We start from the raw sequence: 21,073 nt of genomic DNA on the forward strand, positions 1-21,073 counted from the left end.
ATATGTCCGAGCGTCAGCTCCCTGCCCACCTCAAGGGCCCACCGTGAGGCCCAGAAGACGCACAGCACGTGAATGGATGTCACAAACTGTCTCAGACAGGAACAGCCTCGTTAGGAACCACGGGCCACCCTGCCATTTCACTGTCACGGCAGAAAATCCCAGGCAAGCTTCAGACCAAGCTGAGATGATCTGACAGCAACGCGGTCTCACTGTGACCGAATCTGCCCAGACAACCTTCTATGCTAAGTGTTTTCTAATTATTCCAATAGTTGTCATTTGTGCTATGTACTCACATACACATGATCCATCACCACTGAAATCAGGTGAGGCTGCAGAAAGGCCAAAGACGAGGCTCAACTTCTAAGCTCCTACTACGACCTCGAGTGAGGCATTTGGGGTTTGCACATCCTAACAGGGGACATGATCTCATCTCCCCTATTGGGGAGTGGCTGTGTGGGCTCAATAGGACAGCCATCCACGTGTGTGTCCTGCACGTACCTGGTACAAGGATATCCCAGTGCCCCAGGGACCTCTGGGTGTGCGGTCACTTGGTGTCCTTCAGGACTGAGAGAGGCAATCTCAACCATGTAACAGGAAACTATGATGGATCTCAGAGAAGGTTTTGTCCTTTGTCATAGGAAGAGCAGGACATACCTGAGATTAGCACTCATTACTGATATCCATTCTGATCCCAGAAAAAGGATTTTTAGTGCATACATACAACACATTTAGATAGAAAACAAAATAAACAAGGAAGTAAGGAGAAGGGAGAATAAATGGAGGGAAATAAGATGAAGGCAGATAATATCTGGCTTCATACAGCAGGTCAGAGGTCCTATATAATTGCTGGAGGTAGGTCATGAACTTGGCTGTGAGCTCCCTAGAAGCCACAGCAAAGAGGGATACAAGAGTGGTGATATGGTCCTATAGTCTACTGACCCTCTGGAATCTTTTGGAAGTGCAGGGGCCCTGGAGGAGGGTGAGGCCAGCCTTGTGAGGTATGTAATAGGGACCCTTTCACATTGATAATCATTATTTGGAGGAAAGGCTAGGAGCTGCCTGTGGGAAAATCAGGGCAGGAGGAGAGCCTGAGACAGCAGTCAGCCTCTCCACGACTGTCCTCGGCAGTTCGGCTCTGGCCCGGATCCTGATCCCCCTTCACGTGACCAAGGTGGAGAGGGCCAGCAGGGCACAGGGCCTGGGATGCCTGGAGCAGTGCCGAGGCCAGATTGCCTGGGTGTGGCTCTAGCTCTGACCGTCACTACTTCGGGGCCTCAGTTTCCCCATCAGCACAAGAGGTTAACAACGGTCCCAGTGCACAGGTCTTTCAGTCACTACGAGGACCGACTGACCTACACTGAGCCCCGCCTAGCCAGCAGTGAGCGCTCTCCCAGGTCACTCTCACCATCTGCTATGCCTCGCACACACCTCTTGGGGTCCAACAGCTACTGAAATATTCCTTCCTCCGATGCCCAGGAGACTTTCTGGGGCTCTGTTAAACCCAACGTCCCCGCTGCGGCACTTCACGCGCTGTCTTAGCACCGCCGGTGACCACCAGGCTGGCCCACCCCAGGCTGCACGAGGCCCGGACAGCAGGCCTGCAGGGCACGGGGAACTTGACACCACTGTCCCAAAGCCACCGTGACAGCTGAGACTTACAGACACCAGTCACTGCTTCTTTACAACAACTCCGCGCCCCCACCCACCAACCCGGGCTCCTGACTGGCACATCTGACAAAGTTTCTGGGGCTGCTCTGGCCTCATGTGCTTGGAACCTGGTCTCGTTACCAATAGGTCCAAAGGTGCCACCAGGTCCCTCGTCCTGCAGCACAACGGCTCCCAGCCCTCTTTAAAGAGAAACTTTAATAAGGATTTCTACACCAGGACATGTGATAATTGCAAGTTCAATTTAAACCATTACATGTGTTTATGCTAATTATGTAGTTATATGTAATTATACTAATTGTATAAATGCACAATAATTGACCAAGATGTACTTTGAGAAAACAAAGAGAATCCACCCAGAAAACCTTCCTGAGTGTTCAGGGTGTGGCAAAACCCCACAGCGGATGGACGGGTGCTCGAGGGAGCCTTGGGCTGCGAGCCCAGACTTCACATGGTGCTGTGGAACCGAACTGACTGTCTCTCTTGAGACAGAACTGGGCCTGGGGCCACAGGAGACTTGGCTCCATCTCAACCTCGGTGAACAGTCGACTCTATGAATCCCCAGCAAAGGACGTGATCCAGTCACTCTCCTGTCCTGCTCCAAGATATTCTATGGCTCCCTACTACGCACGGACTGACGCTCCATCTTGGCAGCTGCACCCAGGTCCTCCAGGGTCGGGCTCTGGAGTCTATTTAATCCTGTTGTGTAGACATCCTCACGTAGTCCGCACAGATCAGCTGACTCTCTTGGGCACGCTGAGTCCCTTCCCACTTCCGTGTGGTTGCCAAGGTGGTACCCTCCTGCTGACATGCCATTCCTCCTGCTTCCTGCCCCTCTGGTGAGACCCTGCCTGCTCCTCTGGTCCCTGCTGGTCATGACCCCGTCTGCCAAGCTGGGCAGACACGGACTCCTGGCATCCTCCCAACAACACTGCCAGTACAGAAGACGTGCACCTGCCCTTTTACAGACAGGAATCAGATGTGACCTGCCCCTGTCACATCTCCAGAAACTGGCAGCGCTGGGACACAAATCTGGGTCTAGGACCTGTGCTGAGCACGGCCCCACACTGCTGCTCAGAGAACACATCCATGAGATGAAACAGCTGAAACCTGGGCTTGTTGGGCAGGTCCCCACTGGGGCCCCCACTGCACAGGGTGGCTGTGGCCTGGGCTTGTCACACATCCCCAGGGAGGCCCGTCTCCACCCCCAAACAGCGCCAAGTCCTGCAGTGGCCCCCACACCACGGCCGCCCTACCTCAGGGTTCTCCTGGCTCGGGGGCCGGTCTTCCTTCTTCTTTTTGGTGGCCTGAGCTCCCTGAGATGGCTCCTCCGTGGGCGGCCGCGCCTCTGCCGTGCTCTCGGGCTGCGTCTGCACTTGAGGCTGAATGATGATGACCTGAAAGATGAGGTGGAGGGATGAGGGGTGGAGGGATGTGGGGTGGAGGGGTGAGGGGTGGAGGGATGAGGCGTGGAGGGATGAGGGGTGGAGGGATGAGGGGTAGAGGGATGAGGGGTGGAGGGATGAGCAGGGGCGGAGGCGGGGAGGCTGGGAGGGCCCTGGGTGGGCAGGGTCCACAGGTGTATTCACCCCAGAGGGCGCGGGGCCTCGAGTGGCAAGATTGCAGAGGGACGAGGAGGCTGGCACCGAGCTCTCCAGTCTATGGGTGCCAGCACCCAGGGTGTGCGCCTCCCGACAGCCCTTCCCACGCTGAGAAGGGTCTGCACAAGAACGGGCCTTGTCTGGGAGCCAGGAGGGCCCAGGCTCAATCCTGTGCTACCGTTTTTCTAGCTGTGTGGCCTCAGGGAGGCCGCTTTGCCTCTCTGAACCTCAGCATCCTTGAAATACCTCCCTCCGGGGAGGCTGGGAAGATTCAGGCAACAAGGACAAGAGAGGTTGGTTTCTTTACCCAGTTCAAATGCAGGTAAACTGAGGCAGAGAGGCTCAGACGTGCTCCTTGCCTGAGGTCTCCGGGTTAGGGAGCAGAGGGGCAGGGACTTCCCAGGTTTGTCTGGTTGCACTGCCCGGCTGCCCACTCCCCACCACGCCCCGTGGGCCCCCAGGCCACTGTGTCTGAGGCTCTCAAACCTGGCCTGGGGGGAGGGCAGGTAGGAATAATGATGTTTTTCTCACTCTGAGGAACCTTGCCAAGCTTAGGGACGGGTGGGGAGTGTGGAGAAGGGGGAGGTGGGCTCCAGACCCCACTAAGCATCACCCAGAGTGGCCCCACTTCAGCCAGCCCTCACCAGAGGTCAGGGTTAGCGTGGGTGTGATCGAAGGGTCGGAGGCCGAGAAGTCGGAAACTGACTCCTGCAGCCCAGCCTCGCCCTGGGCCGGAATCCCCTCATCTGTGGCTCAACTGTTTCATGCATTTTCTTAGACAGGGAACTGGGGAAGAATGGGTCTCTTTCAAGGATCCAGGGAATGGGGTTCACCAGCATCAGCCAGCCAGGGTCTGGCCCAAGCCAGGAGTAACTGGAACTCGTATTTTTCTCCCCTAAGGACGTGTGGCACCTATCTGGTGAATTTGAGGCTCCTGTACACGAGGAGCCTCAAAGAAAACTTCCTGTTTTTCTGCTGGTTTAAGGGCAGGCTCTTTGTTCTTCTTTGTACCACAGTTTTAAAACCCAAGAATTCCCTGGATGGAAAAAAAAATGCCCCTTTTTATATTCATGGGAAGGAAAACATTAAGAGCCCCAGTAGAAAAAATATCCTCGAATGAGTCAGTCACACAGGAGTCAGAATTCTTGAAAAGCACAGGGAAAACACGGAAGCTTAATAATAACCGAATAATTCAACTTTCAAGAATGAGCATCTGTTTGCACCAATTAAATGAGCAAAAAGTGTTGAAAATGACAACACTAAATGCTGGTGAGGCTGTAGTGAAATAGGTACACTCATCCAACCAACATCTGCTAAGCACCCCCTCTGGAGCAGGCTGTGTCCTGGGGTGCACGTCTCCTTGTAAGTACTTGCCATCCGACCACAGCTGTGATAACTCCAGGCTTTTTGAATCCCTGGAGATACCATCCATGGGTGGGAGGGCTCGAGAGCATAATACTCCCAGAAATACACTGTATGCAATAAACATACGGCTGCATCAAAGAGGGGTGCCAACATCCCCAGGCTGGGAAGTAGAAAGAACACCGGCCATAAACAAGAGGGAGGCAGCTTGGCGGACCCCAAGTTGGGAACAGAGGAAAATAAGCTGAAGGGAGAAAGTGGTACTTTCTACGCAGCCCCGAAAAGCAGGCCTGGAAAAGCAGTCACAAGTTGCTCGGAGGGAAACAGGGAGAGGATCTTAGTTTCAGTTTTAAATCTTGGCAAGAAGTCACAGATTTTCCTTTCAGGCACCTGGGGTCCAAAAAAGTCCTTGGCTCCCTAACTCCAGCAGGAGACACCCATCAGCGTCCAGGGCTCCCTTCCAGCCAGCCATCCGGCCACAGGTCTTGTCAGTTCATTAACTATTCACAATGAATTACTTCATTCACTGACCAATCATTCTTTTCCCACTGGCATTATTCTTTCAGCCACATACTCTTTCAATCACATGCCCATTCACTTGTGCCCCCATTCGCTCATGCACTGATTCACTCACTTGATCATTTACTTATACCCACCCCCCCATTCATTCATGCGTCGATCCATCCCCTCCCCTCGATTGCTCACGCATACCCCATTCATTCCTTCTGCCACCTGGTCCTTCTTCCTGCCCCGCCCACGTCAGAAGCTGCCTCCCCTCCCAGGTGTGTGGGCACACCTGAAGCCAGCCCAGGGGCACAGCCTCACCTTGTTGTCGGCACTGATGAGAAGGGGCTGCACTTTGACGCTGTCGCTGACCACAGACACCGCGGTGCTGGGGGCGATGGCGGCGGCATTGCTGGGGGCGGTGGAGATGATGGCGTAGGCCACCCCGGCACTGCTCAGAGAAGAGGTGATGGCGGCGGGCTCGGCGAGGGCCTGAGGCTGGCTGCCGGGCGTTGGCACATGGCTCACGGTGTTGTTGGCAGTGGGGAGGGCTGGGCTGGGGTTCTTGATACTGACCACGGTGGCTTTCTGGAATGTTGGGGGCTGCTTGGGGGGCAGATCCCTGCCCGGGGTGACGGGGAGGCTGTCTGGAATCAGAGTCTTTGGCCTAACCTGGGAGAGAGGGACATGTGTGTGGTCAGACACACTCACAGGCGGGGCGACGACAGGCATGGTGGAGGGGCAGCCCTGAGCAGAGCCAGGACTCGGGGAGGACAAAGCATGGGCACTGATATAACCTGGCTCAGAGCCAAGGCTGCCCGCACCCTGAGCGGGCACTGACTGGCCACGGGGCTCAGGAGGGGCCTCTCTGGGTCCGAGTCCTTCCCGGCTCAACTCAGATTAAACGGTGCAGACCAGAGGAGGGCGCTGGCGGATCAGGCGAGGGTGGGTCACAGGAGAGTCGGAGTACAACTCCATCCACATCACATCGCAAAGCAGCAAATGCCCTCTGACACCCGGCTCAGAGCCCGACACCAACGCTGTGTCTGCGTGTGGAAGACCTCAGAGAGACTCTTTCTGGCCTCTGCCGGCCTCGGCTGCCAATGGTGGCCAGCTCCAGGACCGCTATTCCCAGCCTCTGAAGAGTAGTGGCAGATGGGGTGAGTGGTGGTCAAGCAGGACCCCAGCTGTGGTCTCCGGCGCACGTCCAGGGAGGGCCTCTCGGTGCTCTGCCAGCTCCTCCCCGGTGGTTTGGGTTTGTCCACACCCTGGTTTGCACCGGCCGGCTACTGCTGCATAATCGGCTCTGAATGCAGGTGAGCCAGGCCCAGAATACAGGGGCTGGACTGTGACCACAAGCTCACCAGGGGCTCAAGGTTTGGCCCAAATGTGTGGGCCTCACGGAGAAAACATATTTGAGGGACCCCAGAGTTCATGACCTTTCAGCCTGCGCCATCAGAGATATGGGCAGACCCGAGTGGGCCTCCACCGGCCGGAGCCTGCAGGGGTCCTCCCTGCCCTCTGCCCTGTGCCCCCTCTTTCTCTGGGCTGTGGTTGGTCCCTGCCAGACTGCCCCCCCACCCAAAGGCTGCTTTTCTGCTCCCCTGTGGCCTCCTGTGACAGCAGCAGACGGCAGCCGGACCAGGTGTGCACTGGGCAGCTTTCGGCCTGAGCTGACCCACCTGGAGGCCGTGAAGTCAATGGCAAGTCCAGATGTTTGCTGGGAGGGGGTCAGCAAGGTGAGAGGAAGAAGGTTGGGGGGAAGGTACACAGGCCCCGATGAGCGACTGTGAAGGTAGCATGTGCCTGCGTGTGCATGTTTGTGTGTATGGGCACCTGCTGGGGTGCAGAGAGGCGTGTGGGGCCTCGGACTTTCACCAGTGAGGGGTGCATGTGCAAGTGAGAACCCCTAGGAAAACAGCACTGACCCAGGGCACTCAGCCCAGGAGCGTAAAAGGCCAGGTGACTTGCGCAAAGTGCAGAACTGGTCAGGGGCCCCTGGATGGAACCCAGGGCAGCTGGCCCAGCACCTGTGCTGCCTCCCAAAATGAATCCTCTTGTCCAGAGTTTCTCACACTTTTTTGACCGTGACCCCATAGTTTAAAATCTTCGTTACCTTATGACCCAGTCCAGAAATGAGTGATTCAAGAGATGAGGCTATGGTGAGTCTTGCTATTTTCTGTTCTATTCCAGTCCAGCCTAGTTTACGCCATTAAAAAAAATCCTGGTCATTACCCACTAAATTGATTTCACAAGTCCTCACTGTGTAAAAAACTGGGTCTGGTCCAAACGTCTCTGAAGGACAGGCAGAGGAGGCGGGAGAGGGAAGGGACTCCTAGAGCGTGGGGGTCCTGCCCAGCCCAGTGCTGAGGGACTGGGCTCCCAGACTGCCGGGACAGACGGACACACACAGCCTGGGGCCCACCCATGGGTGGCTTACCTGAGGTAGCACTGCCGCTCCTTGCCCGGCCAACCTCTGCAAGGAGCTGACCTGAGGACCCGTGACAGGCACTGCAGTGATGGTTCCCAAAGCCTGGAAGACAGGGGAGGGCAGTGCTGAGATAGGACCCAGGCCGAGACACAGTCAGCCACCAAAGGCTGAGCAGGGGCAGGCAGCTGGGGCAGCTAACACTGCTCTGCCCTTTTAATTCTTAGCTCTTACTCACAAAAGTAACACATACTCACGCAAGAAATTTGGGAAACTAGAGAAAGAAAAAGAATGCACATTAGCTTCCTTTTTTTACAGTGAAATTTTTATGTAGCTATACGTAGAATTCTGTCACCCGTTTTTCTACTTTCACTTCAGGACGCATGTAGGATTTCCCGATGTTGCTGTATCTTCCTACATCACTCCCATAGCTGCTGAGTCTTTCATTCAGCAGACGTACTGGCGTTTCCGCCAATGGGGGAAAAAGACAGGAGCTTTTCTTTGACCTTGTTCTCAACAGTCAGTCCCCAAGAAACAACATGCCAGGCCTGTGGGACGTCCGCAGAACAAACAGCTGACTCTTTGAAGTACAACACTGCCTGACTCCAACCCAACCCGACACCGGCATTTCTACCGCTGCCCGGGACACGGATGCCCAACCGTTCTTTAAGGAGCATCTTAGGAGGAGCATGGAAGACAGGGTGACTGCCCGGGTCACAGCCCAGAGTATTTGGGGAGGAGTTTGCTACGAATGAGGCTGCTGCGTGGGGTCCCCTGGCCTCTTGCTTTAGGATCGAATGGTGAGGCTCCTCCAGGAACACCGAGGTCACCTCCCAGCCACTGTCCCTTCTCTGTCTGTGCTAAATGGGTTTCTGGACACCCTCCAATCTCCATCTTTTAGCTTCTCTTGTCTCAAAGGCCCACGCCAGAGTGTGTTCTTCTGCGTCCTTATAAACCTCTAATTAACAAGCTGAGAAGACACTTTATCTGGCAGGGGCTGACCTCTCTGCTCCGTGTTGGAATTTATTGAGAGCAGCAGAAAACGTCTCAGAGGCTATTTCACGAGCACCGGATAGTTTATGGCCGCACTTTTGTCAAGATAAATGCGCTCCTTATGACTACATTTACAGCTCTAAGCATTTTTACGGGGGGAAAAAAGGCCATAAAAGTCAAAGATAACTTCAAATTTTTCCTGCATCGGTGGAATCCCTGGGGTGGCCTTGGAGACCTCAGACACAGCGAGGCAGGTGGGAGGCGCCAAGGGGACAGGTGTCGGGGCTGACTGTACCTGTGGTGGGGACAGGCGGGGCTCGGATCGGGCTCAGATTCTGGCTGACACCCTGTGTGTGTGGCGCCAGCCTCCTCATCTGTAACAGACAGAGTTCCCACTTCTCGGGGCAGGACGAGGCGGGATCTCAGCTTCGGCCCATCCAGGTACCAATCCTGGAGTGGCCCCTTGCTTGTGGGGCAGATCTGGGGAGCCCCATTTGCTCTGCAGCACCCACTTTCCCATCTCTAAGATGGAATGTACGGACTTGTCTCTCCCCACAATCAAAGTGCTCTGGTGCTGAGGTGCTCAAAGTGCTCTGGGAAAAGGTGGCAAAGGAAACCGGTGTCACCGTGTGTCCGGCTTCTTCCCGTCAGAGGACAGATGCCCTCCTGTGATCCCTTCACTCCATCGTTCATTCAGCAAACATCTCACAGCAGCCCGAGTGGCCGGCTGGCTCTTGTCTTGGCCCAGGAATGGGGTGGTGAGCAGGATGGGTAACGCCCAGCATCAAAAAGGCTGCTCCCAGCCCAGCCCCTGACCCAATGGATCAGAACTGGCCTTTCACTCTCTGCTCTCTTGCTGGATGGTGGCTCCTGGACGGCAGGGCCCGGTCTGAGGCCCCTGTGTCCTGGAGTCCAGCCCAGATCCTGGTCGGAGCAGGAGGCCAGTGAAATGTCTGATGGACCCCATCAGACAAGGAGGGCCAGGGTCTAACTTGGGGACCCTGCTCAGCAGACGCTTAGGAAGTTGAGAGGGGCAGGGGTGAGGGCTCCCCCTTCTTACCTGCAAACAAGGTCACCCAGAGCCACTCCACGCAGTAGGCGTGTATCCCACTGCCCCACGGGCTGCCAGGCCAGGGCCAGCTCTACCGCTGCCCACCCCACACACGTGTAAACCTGACCCCTGACCTCCTGCCTTGGTTGCAGTTCCTGTGCTGAGTGACCCAGACTCCCAGAGCCACTTTCCCAGTGGTTCTCTTGGCATGGGTGTAAACAAACCTGAGGGGTTTTGAAGTGGCCTCATCCTGCCCATGTAAATGTGCTCCTGATGCGGACAGAAACCCAGCCTTCAGGACAGCTGGCCTCCAGGACAGGACACCCCCAGGAAGCATTCTGAGCCAGGGTTCACTCTGCCTTGTTCCAGTCCATTCTGACCCTGATGGTCAGCCCCTAAAGCCCTCCAAGGGCGACAGCAACAGTCACACCTTCTACCACATCTCAGGCACCGTCCACAGGCAGGTTTAGCGCCACGCCTGCCAGGGCGGGAGCTCGGCCTGGCTTTGCTGAGTCTCTGCGGAGCCCATGGGAAAGGCAGTGGAAGTTGAGTTTTGTTAAACAAAGCCATTGGGTGTGGTCACACTTACGGAACACTCTGCCGAGGGACACCAAGGCCCGGTGTGGCAGGTCCTGCCTGGTGCCCAGTGGGCAGCCCATGGCAGAGCCTGGCTCTCACCAGACCCCTGAGCCCGGGGCCACCACCTGGGAAGCCCAGACATCCCTGGGGCTCCCATGCCTCAATCCCCAAATGTCCCTGCAGATCTGGCATCACTCCCTGCCCAGGTGCCCACACACATCCTTGTGGTTGGGCTGAGACTGAGCCAGAGGAGAGGATTCAGGACTTGGAGCTCGGGGAGGAGGAGGGGGTGCGGGCTGTGCAGGGGGAGAGGAGGCCGGGTCACCGACTCTTAAGGGGCTGACACCATCACGCAACAGTGGTCCCGTGGAATGAGGCTGCACCACCGGGAGGCGAGCATTTTTTCAGGGCACGTGAGTCGCTCTCCTCACTTGACCGCGGGGGCTGGGCCCCTTTGCACGATGCACACTAAGGCAGGCGCTACCTTGGAGCCTGGCTCTGGGAGGACGGGACCCCGTTCCTAAGTGCCTCGTGTCCACGCACATTCCCTGTGACCTTGATTAAACGTGTCTGGGAGGTTGATGTCCAGAGGGGGACACTGGACGGGGGTCTGGTCAAGGCAGCTGTGGCATGGACCGCTCACTGTGGGGTCCTTAGTGCTGGGCTCAGCTCTAAGGACAGCAGGGAAGGGAGCCCCTCCACTGGCTGGGAAAGGGTTTGCTGAGCTGACCAGAGTGGGGGCTCCTGCTTCCCGCACCCCACGAGGCTCCCGCCTCCAACCTGGCTGGATGAGGAAAGTGGGGCAGCAACCCAAGGCCTCCAAGAAGGACGCAGGACGCCCCAGCGGCAGGCGGCCTTGGGTCTCCCCCCCGCCCGGCCCTGCATGAGCCGGGCGGCTGTGCAACTGTGTCTTTATAGAATCACTGCAATGTGGGGCAGAGACAACCACACTCCAGCCTCACTCAGGGCCCATAAATATTAATGTAACGTAAGCACCACTTTGACTGTCGTGTGAAGCCAGTTTATTCTTCACAGATGAAACCCGCCTGCCGCCTTTGCCGCTGTGGGAACGACAGAGGTCCGCGTGCTGCGGGGATGCTCCTGCAGGCCCGGCCCTGACGCCCAGCTCGGCGCCCCGCGTCTGCTCCCACTAAGCCCATGCGCGTCCACAAGGACCATCAGGGCGCTTTGGGGGGCACAGGAAACCCCCGGGAAACGCTCACCTGCCTTGACTGTCCCGTCCCCTGGAAGTCCCCGCTCCTCCCCGTCCACGTCTGTGTCTACAGCTGTGGCATGGATGGCACATACCCAGAGCACATCCTCGGCTAGGATGCCTCATGCCAAACATCCCCGTCCTGACCTCTAAGGCAGTGGGAGCAGGGACCACCCTCCCTGTTCCAAGGACGGGCTGTGTGTGGGGAGGGGGTGCCTGGCACAGAGGCCCTGTGAGTCAGCCCAATGGCTGGCTTCTCTATTCCCAAATGCACACCAAGGACTGAATGTGGTGACAATCGGACAGGGGGCCCGGGGGTGGGTTCTCACCTCTTCCGACAGGACGGACTGCGGGCCGGCCATCTCCCCGCAGGAACATGACGTCTGACTGGCCCCCGGTGGTGCAGAGGTCTGTTTAGATCCCCCCTCCCAAGATGGGCTGTGGGTTTTGCTCATGGCACCCACACCAGGCCCTGCCATGGGCATCCTGCTCTCTCCCAGGGTCTTGGGGACGGTCCCCAGTCATGGCAGCTCCTGGGAGAAGGGAACACACCCAGAGTCTCGCAGGAGACCTGAATGCTGGGTCTTTAAAACAAGAGTCCTCTTCCAAAATCGGCTTCTTCAAGCCCCACAAGGGGGGAATCATTCTCTGAAGCTCTGGACCCGGGGAGGCTGCACACACCCCAGCTCAAAGCAAACCCGTTTACTAGTGCACTGAGGGGAAAACGGTAGGAGGTGGTTGCTGCCCGGCTGCTGGGCACAGGTGGCTCCAGCCCAGCTGGGTCCTGGTGACCCTGACCAAGCGGGCGAGCCGAGGCGGTCTGCCCAGGGTCACTTAACCAATGCAGAGGTCTTTGTGGGGGAGGCCATTCTTAATCGGAAAGCCCCCGAAGACACAGTGGCTACTCTGCGCTGACATTTCAAACACTCTTTCAGCAGGCCCCAGTGTGGCAAAGTGGTTTAATTAACTTGAAAGGGTGTAATTTTATGCTATTTAGTAGGAAACACACACTCTAAATGGCATCGTGCACTAAGGATTGGGGTCCGTGACAATGAGGGTGTGCAAAAAACGCCACAAATGTCTGGCAACCACAGGTGTGGGGTAGGGGTGGGGGGCGTGCTGCAAACTTCCCCACAGATGGCAGCCTCTGAGTTCTGTGCTGGAACTGTCCATGAGACCAGCTAAAATGGCCACGTCACATCAACTCAACTGAGAAACAAATACTGTATGTCTGAAAGAGAACTGGCCACGGGGGAGTTTGGGGGCCAGTCAGGACCCCCTGTGGAATTCCCCCATCCAGGCTACTGGCGGGGGGAGGGCTCCAGTTTCCGAGCGGAGGTCCCACCCGCCTTGCTGCTGGCCCTGCCTGCAAGGCATGTCCAAAGTCATGCGGGTGTTCTGGGTGGTAGCCCCTGGTGAGGCAAGAGAGCAGGCTGCCCCGCCCCCACTGAAGGGTCGTCTCTTCAAACCCAGGCCCTTTGGGAGGAGGCCAGGCACGGTGACGGTGACGACGCAGCCTCTAGCCTTGGAGAAGGATGGGTGAAGCGACCCAGGGGCTGGGCTGGAACCTCACAGGCCACTGGGAAGACCCTGGGGCGTGTTTCCATCCCTCTGATCTGTCCCCTGGAACATGCAGCTGGTACTGGAAGGGTGTTGGCTTGTCCCCAGGGCTGCCGGGAGAGGAGGGGGGCTGCCTCCCTGGGGCCTGGGGCAAGGGGAAAACATGGAATGGTTGGTTCATGCCCTTCCCTGTCCCCTGGTCCCCACAGATTGCCTGCCCCCTCACTTCATGCTCCCTGCTATCCGAGATTGGGGAGCGTTTGTGTCTGCTCCTCGGCAGGGGGCCCCGGAGCCACGACCTGGGCCCTGGGATCCCAAGGCCACTACCCCAGGCACGCAGCTTCACAGCAAAGCAGTGATTACGAAATGCAGTCGATGCGAGTGGTTCTAACGGCCTCTGCCCCCACAGACCTCTGGACCTCGGCAAAATAAACAGTCATTTAGGAAATCTAATTTCCACGTGTGAGCGGCTGACACGCACTCCCACTGGCCTTGCCTCGTCATCCTGCCTCCTCTGATGGCCCGGAATCTAATTTAGGGGCACACATGAGCACGGCGCCCAGGGAAGCCCGCTAACAGTCCATGACGCACTCCTCACTCGGGAGAGGCAGTGACGGGGAGGGCAGCCCTTCTCCCCAGAGTCCTGGCTCTCCAAAGGGGACCCCCAGTGTAAAACTGAGATGCAATTTGCTTACAGTGAATGGCGCAGGGCTGAGTGTACAGCTCAATGGATTGTGACAAATGTCTCCACCCAGACCAAGATGGAGAACATCCCAGCAATTTGGGGGCTCCTGAGTGCCCTCAGAGGAGGCCTGCATCCCAAGCAAGGGTGCAGCCCTGGGCTCCTGGTTTGATTCCCTGAGCCAGCAGCCGTCAGGAGAACAGGACTAGATCCCCACTATTTTCTGAACCCGTTGGCACCAATTAAAACTCCCCAGCTGTTGACTGAGCGACCACTCCATGCCAGGCCGTGTGGACAGATGGAAGCAAGGCAAGGTCCCCATCCAGTCTGTGCTGGGCTGGGCAGTGAACCCGTGACAGCGCTCAGCCAGTGGGGACGGAGGTGGACGGGAGGGTCCCGCTGACAAGGAAGGGGGAGGGGGTTTGATGTTGGCAGAGCGCCTGTGTGTCCATGGGATTTCCACAGTTCTGCGAGATGAGTTCAGGACCCCAACATGCAGGTCAGGAAAATGAGGGAGGGGAAGTGACCTGGCCCTCCAGCTTTAGTGGACAGTCCTCCCACGACCCCCCCCCACCCCCCCAACCTCGTCCTGTAGTATGAGACTGGGGCTCGGGGAGGCAGGGAGGACACACGGAGAGGGGCTCCTGTTCCCTGCGGGGTTAGCACAGCCATCTCAGACTTGCAGGGGGCTGGGACAGAACAGGGTACCGTGTCCCAGCCACCACAGTGCCCGGCACACAGGAGGCATTTAATAAACCTCCCTCCCTCTCAGAGGCGCGTCCCTGCACCAGCCTGCCCCCTGAAGGGCAGAGGGGACCGTGACACTTGGTGGCAGCACTTTGGGGACTGGGAGATGACAGCTGGGGGATCACAGATGTCACTCTTCTCTGCACGTGCCACGTGTGGCAGGTACCACACCAAGCTCAGGAGGGGAGGGGCCCCAGAGCCAGGTGCCCCTCAGGCGAAATGGAAACAATCTTCATGCTGCCTTCACATCGGTCACTCTGGACCAGCGTCCTCATCTCCTCAGTTTCCTGACTTCTTCGAGGGGGCCACCAGTGCCCAGGGGAGATGGTTAGGCAGGTCACTGGAAGAGATCTGAACCTGACACTGAGATGACCCAAGGTGAAGGCAGGGAGCATGGCGGGGGCCACAAGAGTGGTGACAGTCTGGCCACGAGGACACCGCATGTCAGGTGCTCTGGTGGCACCCACAGCTGACTCTCAAAGCCGGCACTGTGCGAGCAAGCTCGTTTTGCAGGAGAGAAAGCCCCTGTCTCAGCCTCACTTTCTCCAACAGGATGCCAGACCCACTTTATGCTGAGTGGGCTCTGCTCGTGCAGCTCAGGGAAGTGTCCCGGCCTCGCTGAGAACCACCTGAGCACAGGTGAGAAGACATGAGCTAGGCTGGCTGCAGCAGGTGCTGTGCGGACGTACGCTGACTCCCACTCAGAACCCACCGACGCCTCCCCATGTCCTCAGGATGGTCCGTCCTCTTGGGGGAAGTGGGGGGAGGGCGGGTTGTCATGTGGCCACAGGCACAAGGTCACATGGTGGGAGACTCAAGCACTTGGTCCCCAGCCACCGCCAGGGCCACCCGCTCTCCCTGGCCTGTGACGCTCGTGTTCTCACTGCGTACCACACCCCCCTCGGCACACACATGCCACAGATGAGGGAACCAGGCCTCAGCCAGGTGGAGTGGCTTGTCAGAGGCAGAGTCTGAATCCGAACTCTGTTTTCCGCGGCCCCAAAGCCACCTCTGAGTTCTCGTTCCAACAGCCACCTACTGCTGGCGAGGGCTTGTACCATGGCCTGAGATTCGCTGTAAGTGCAGGATGCATGTGGGATTTCAGAGACTCCGTATGAAAAAAAGGTGAACTACCCCATTCATGGTTTAAAAAATTAGCTTCCTGTTGAAAGGATAACATTGTGGATATCCTGGGCTACTAGGCTACTAGAAGATTTAAAATTACATTCAACTTCCATTGGAGGGAGCGGTGCTCTAGATACACCCAGACAGAATAAAAATCAGACTTTCTATGGACTGGAGAAAAGTGGTGGCTACGAGAAAACCCAGAAGGACCAAGTTCCAGGGAGGAAGGAGCCATGACAGCTGAGCAGAGAGGGGACACCCAGTGAGCTCAGGTGCAGAGGCTGTGAGGGGGCCGGACTCTGCCGGGACCCAGGAGCAGCATGGCTCTCACCACAAACTGCCGGAGGGGATGGGTGGGGGATGTGCGACACTTTGGAGAAGAGTTTGGTAGTTTCTCAGGAACAGACACCTGAGCCCTAGCCCCCCGCGATTTCACTCCCAGGTATTGACACAAGAGAAACGAAAACTCGTCTTCAAAACGACGTGCGCACCAATGTTCAGAGCAGCATAACCAGCATTGCCAGAAAGTGGAAACACCCCAAATGTCCATCAACTGGAGACAATCGTGCTGAGGTGCGTCCATGCCAGGGGCACCCCTCCGCTGGGCACAGGCGTGAGCCAGCAGCAGGGAGGGTCCTCAAAAGCCCGATGTGAATGAACGGAGGCACAGGGCACACAGCAAGGCCAATGACTGAACAGGTCCATGGACAGGAAGGACAGGAAGTCAGGAGAGGGCAGACCTCCCCTGAGGTGAGGGAACGGGGAGGGGCAGCCCGGGGAGGGGCAGCCCGGGGAGGGGCTGCCCAGGGAGGGGCTGCCCGGGGAGGGGCCCACGGCCACCAGGGGAGGGAAAGGTTCTGTATCTCGGCTGGGGTGTAAGTCACTTTGGCATATACAACTGTCAAAATGCATCAAACAGTACAATTAAGATCCGTGAATTTCAATGTATGTAAATTATACCTCAAAGAAAAAAATTATATATTAAGAGAAAGGCAAGAGCCTCAGCTCCAGCCTCATGGAGAGAAACGAAAAGGGGGGCAGTGGGAGGGGTGCCTGCGGTGTGCAGCCCACACCCACGGGGGAGGGGGCAACGCTGATACCCCTGCCCACCCCCAGCCCTTTCGGCAGCGACACAACTACCCGGCTAACCTGCTGCCCTTGGACTGGAGTGGATACTCCCCGTTGTGTCCACCAGGTGCCACCTCCAGGAGGAGACCCGGGACCTGGGACACGTGACGCCTGCAGGGAGCCACCTCGCAGAGTGGGCTCCCGTCAGTCACCTGCAGCATCCTGTCTCCTCCTAGGACCTCCCAGGAGAAAACCTGAGCACAGCTCTGACAGGACTGGGGTGCAGAACTCAGTGGGGCCCCACGGGGAGGTGACAGGAGACTCTAGGGCAGGATTTCCATAGATTACGACAGCAAGGGATGCCCAGGAGAAGACAGGGCCCCAGGGGCCGAGGCTGAGATGTGGCCGAGGCCGGGAGGACAGTGGGGACAGGGTCCAAGTATTCCAGAGGCCACCCCAGGGAGAGAGGATGTGATGGTGAAGGTGACAGGGAACCTGGGGGGAGGTGTGAGCAGGGCAGTGAAGGGACAGCTGGGATATGTGAGACGGACCAGAAGCTGCACAAATGGAGGCCGGGAGTCCAGGGAGGAGGTGACGGGGGTTTGGGGGTTGGGGGGACACAGGTGACATGAGTGAGAAGGCATGGAGCCCTGTGGGGCTCCGGGGGGTTTTAAGAAGGAGAGTGACACAAGTCATTAACAAACCTAGAGCGAGCCCAGAATTGGGTGATGGAGACAAAGACATGAAAAGACAAGTCACCATCTTCAAGAAAGGCACAAGCAGGGGCTGAGGGGTGGGGGCTGCAGGCAAGCCACTGTCACTCTGAGCCTCAATTTCCCCATCTGTAAAAGCGAACAGTCAAGGGAAGATGCAGAGGTCCTTAAAACACCGCCAGCCTTGGCCAGCGCCGTGCGTTTAGATCACTAAGAAATTATTCACACCCCTTCTTGGCAAGAGGACCCCCTCCCACAGCCAGCCTCCAGCAGGCCCGCTGCAAGCCTCTGGCCACACTCCCAACACGCAGCCCAGCCCTTCAACTCCTTGGCGAGCCTGCACCCAGCACACCCGGCACAGCTCTAAGGACCAGCAGCCACGTGTCAAATCTTCTGCCTCCTCCCTGCTGCGAGCACTTCAGAGGTGTGTCCGCCTGCATCCTCGTGTCCATAAGTCGGAATCATGAGGCCACACTGAGCAGCGGGGCCCAAAAGGATGGAGGGACATTTTAATTTCAGATTTTGGGGTCTCAAGTTATGAGGGACAACCGGAGGGAGACGCAGGCAGAAGCTCTGTGGGGTGCAAGGCAGCTGAGAGGCCACCCGGGTCAGTGGGGCTGCCTGAGGACAGTGTGGATGGGCGGGGAGGTGGGACCCCGGCTCTCCCATGGGGGGGCCTCCTGTTCAAGCTGAGCAGAAGCACAGGCCCCTCACACCCCCTGGCGTGGGCTCGTCCCTGCAGACAGGGATACAGTGTGTGGACCAAGGTGGGAAGCCCAGAGGGACCCCACCCCATTGGTCCTCACTCAGGCCCCGGGGGCCAAAGTGGGGTCGCCCTCGGCCATGATCCCCACCCTTGGCCAGGGCCACGTGATGGGCACAGTGGGACTGCCCACGCTTCCCTACCACCCTGCTGAGGGGACTGGCGGGCTGGGCAGTGGCAGCAGCAACACACCCCGGCCCTGAGGGTTCTGGGCCTCTCCCCACCACTGGGACCAACCTCTCTGGCGCATTCGCTCCATCCAGGCTGGGTGTGGGGCAGGCACCCCAGTGTCCTCACCCTTCCAGGTGGACAAGACAAAGCGTGGACTGTGGTGGAGGCCACAACCTCCAACTGCAAGGGGCAAGGGGCAGCCAACTTATTGGTATTCATGGAATTTAATTTTATTTGCAATAACATATCAATTTCTAAACATTTCAGCCTGTTCTAATGTTTAAAGGCTCAACAAATATCTGTTGGATGAATAGAGAGATTATTGAATGGTGACAATTACAAATTACTGAGCCCCTGCCGTGTATCACACAGTCCTGATTTGATTTAATCCTCCAGGAACCCCGTGTGCTCACAATTATTGTTCCCTTCCACACGTGAGGCAACAGAGGGCCGCAGGGGCTGAGTGACTTGCCCAGGGTCCCTCAGCTTTGAGCCCGTGATGCACAGGAAGGAAATTCCAGAGACCCTCAGGGGAGCTTGAGGACAGCCAGGCTCCCTCCCTGTGTCCTGGCCTCCCTGTGAGTGGCACAGCACTGGGCACGTGCCAGCAGGGCTCAGCGGTGACCTCAGCTGCTGTGGAGCTGCTTTGCTCAGGAGTGGGTCCGGCCAGCCTGACCTTTGTGACTCAGCGTCTTGCTCCTGCACCCCGGGGGGGAGTTCAGCCCCCACCCCTCTCCTTCAGCTCTGGTTTCATTTCAATTGCTTATAATAGGGGTGGAAAGACCAGAAAATCACAGCTCCCCACTGAAGCTGAGAACACCTCATTTCTTTGACCTTGTGGTAGAGGGACACAGTATGTAAAATGGTGACATGCAGCCAACTCCATTACCCATGACAACAGGGGGTGGGAGGCGGGGACGAAAGCCACGACCACGACCACTCCAAGCCTCCACCTGACTCTCAGAGTGCCTTCTCTCGTTCAAAGAACTGCACTGCTCACTTGTGTGCCAGGCACAGGGGACGCGGAGATGAACTAGGAGCAGCCCTGTCCTCCAGGAGCTCAGTTCAGTGCAGTACAGACCCGTCTGCCCTCTGTGTGGGGGGCAGAGGGAGTATGTCACCTTTCCAGAGGTGACAGTGAGCCAGACCATGAAAGAAAAGGGCACAGCATGGGCAAAGGCCTGGCACTGAGTGTCGTCTTGGGGGACCAGGGAGTAGCCGACAGTGGGACAGCGAGTTAGGGGCCAGGAGGGCTTCAGAGGCCAGGCTCAGGACCTGTACTTGTACAGGTGCCGTCCGAGGGGTCAGTTTCCTTTTCCCAGCTGGACTCAGTAAAGAGGCAGACAACCCAGGGCTTGGATCTTCTCAAATCTGGCCATGGGGCTTAGTGACAGAGCCTGGTCTCTGGACAGGGTGAGCCAGCAGCATTTGAAGGGAGAGGACTGACCCTGCCAGCTTCCCAGGCTTGGCAGGGCCTCGGAGGGCTACTCTCAGCACCAGGACCCCAGAGCACAGAACCCAGGGGCAAGAGAACAGCCACCAGGACACCAGGCACGCTGACCAATTGTCCTGGGCCCAACTCTGGTCTAGGCCCATGACAGGTGCAGCTGATTTCATTCCCATGACTACCTGCAAGAAGGTACTGTTTTCATCCCCATTCAACATACGGAGAAACTGAGGTTAGTGACATGCCCAAGCTGCGAGGTGAAGGGAGCCGAGTCTGAACCAGGCAGCCTGACCAAAGACTGTGATTGCTCCAGACTGTTCTAAGAGGCATGTGGCCCAGAGAACCCACCGCAAAGGCTCAGGGTGGGAGGAAGGTGCCCACAGCTCGGACAAAGCCTGGGCTCTGAGCTGAGACCCAAAAGCTGAGACCCAAGGGGCAGCCATGTGGACGGCAGGACCACCCAAGCTTCCCAGGGAGCTACACACATCTTCGAACATCCAGGGGGAGGGTGTGCAGGGGCCTGCTTCAAGTCCAGCAAACCCTTTACCCTGGCTGGACTTCAGCTCTCTATTTGTAGGATGGGGTGGGGCTGGAGTGTCCGATCACTGAGGTCCAATGCGAAGGGTCTGACTCCATGAAGGAACGATCCGGGAGCCCTGGAGGTGGGCATGCGGGGCTCCTGGTCCTCTGACCCCTTACTTATTATTCATCGTCATTAACATGCTGAGCCCGTGAGCCTCCATTTCCTCATCTGTGAAATGGGAATTACACCACCGCTGTCCAGTAAGCATCAAGTGCAATGTGGGTTGGGAGGACGTTTTGCAGACTGCGAAGGGCTGTGCACCCAAGCGTCATCTTTCCAAAGCATCAGGCAGTGTCGATCTAGCGCTTGCATAATCAGGCTGTTATAACTTTGACAGTGAATGTGCTCTGTGCAGAAGCTGAAAACATCTCTTCAAGGGAAATAGGCTTCATTTTCACATGCACCTCATTTCTGGGGCGTGAGGTGCCTGGATGGCCTCCCAGGGGCTGGTCACCCACACTGGGAAGCACCAAGACTCCAGCCTCTGATGTCATATTCACCTCTAAATCCATTGCAAGCTGTGCTTCCTCCCCAGTCATCTAAAGACCCTCTGGATTCTGAGAGCTATCATGACTTAATGTGGGCGGCCAGGAGGAGCTGGCCAAGGCCCGGCCATGAACAGCATGTTTGCATTAGTGCCTCAGTGCGGGGACAAACTGGGGACTCACAGGCAGGCATCAGCAGAGCTAGGAAATTTACTGACCATCACGTAAGATATGCGGCCAAACCCGGCCTCTGAACCCTGCCTGCCAACCAGCAAGCCAGTGAGACGGGGTTAGGTCGGCACATTCTGGGTCCCCCATCAATAGCAGTGCATC

At 57.3% G+C, this 21,073-nt stretch overlaps 1 protein-coding gene across 3 annotated transcripts in view; it reads right to left on the minus strand.

Moving 5' to 3' along the window:
• PHF21B (PHD finger protein 21B) overlaps positions 1–21,073 on the minus strand; it is an 84,182-nt gene that overhangs the window by 18,343 nt on the left and 44,766 nt on the right. For all 3 annotated transcript variants that reach the window (XM_074326536.1, XM_074326537.1, XM_074326535.1), the window contains 3 exons: positions 7,573–7,665; positions 5,454–5,804; positions 2,922–3,062 (listed from right to left, as the gene is read on the minus strand). In XM_074326536.1, the coding sequence (XP_074182637.1) occupies positions 2,922–3,062; positions 5,454–5,804; positions 7,573–7,665 (585 nt within the window). The remainder of the gene's footprint in view (positions 1–2,921; positions 3,063–5,453; positions 5,805–7,572; positions 7,666–21,073) is intronic.

The sequence above is a fragment of the Rhinolophus sinicus genome, linkage group LG02 (genome assembly GCF_036562045.2).
Source record: "Rhinolophus sinicus isolate RSC01 linkage group LG02, ASM3656204v1, whole genome shotgun sequence".
Taxonomy (NCBI): Eukaryota; Metazoa; Chordata; class Mammalia; order Chiroptera; family Rhinolophidae; genus Rhinolophus; species Rhinolophus sinicus.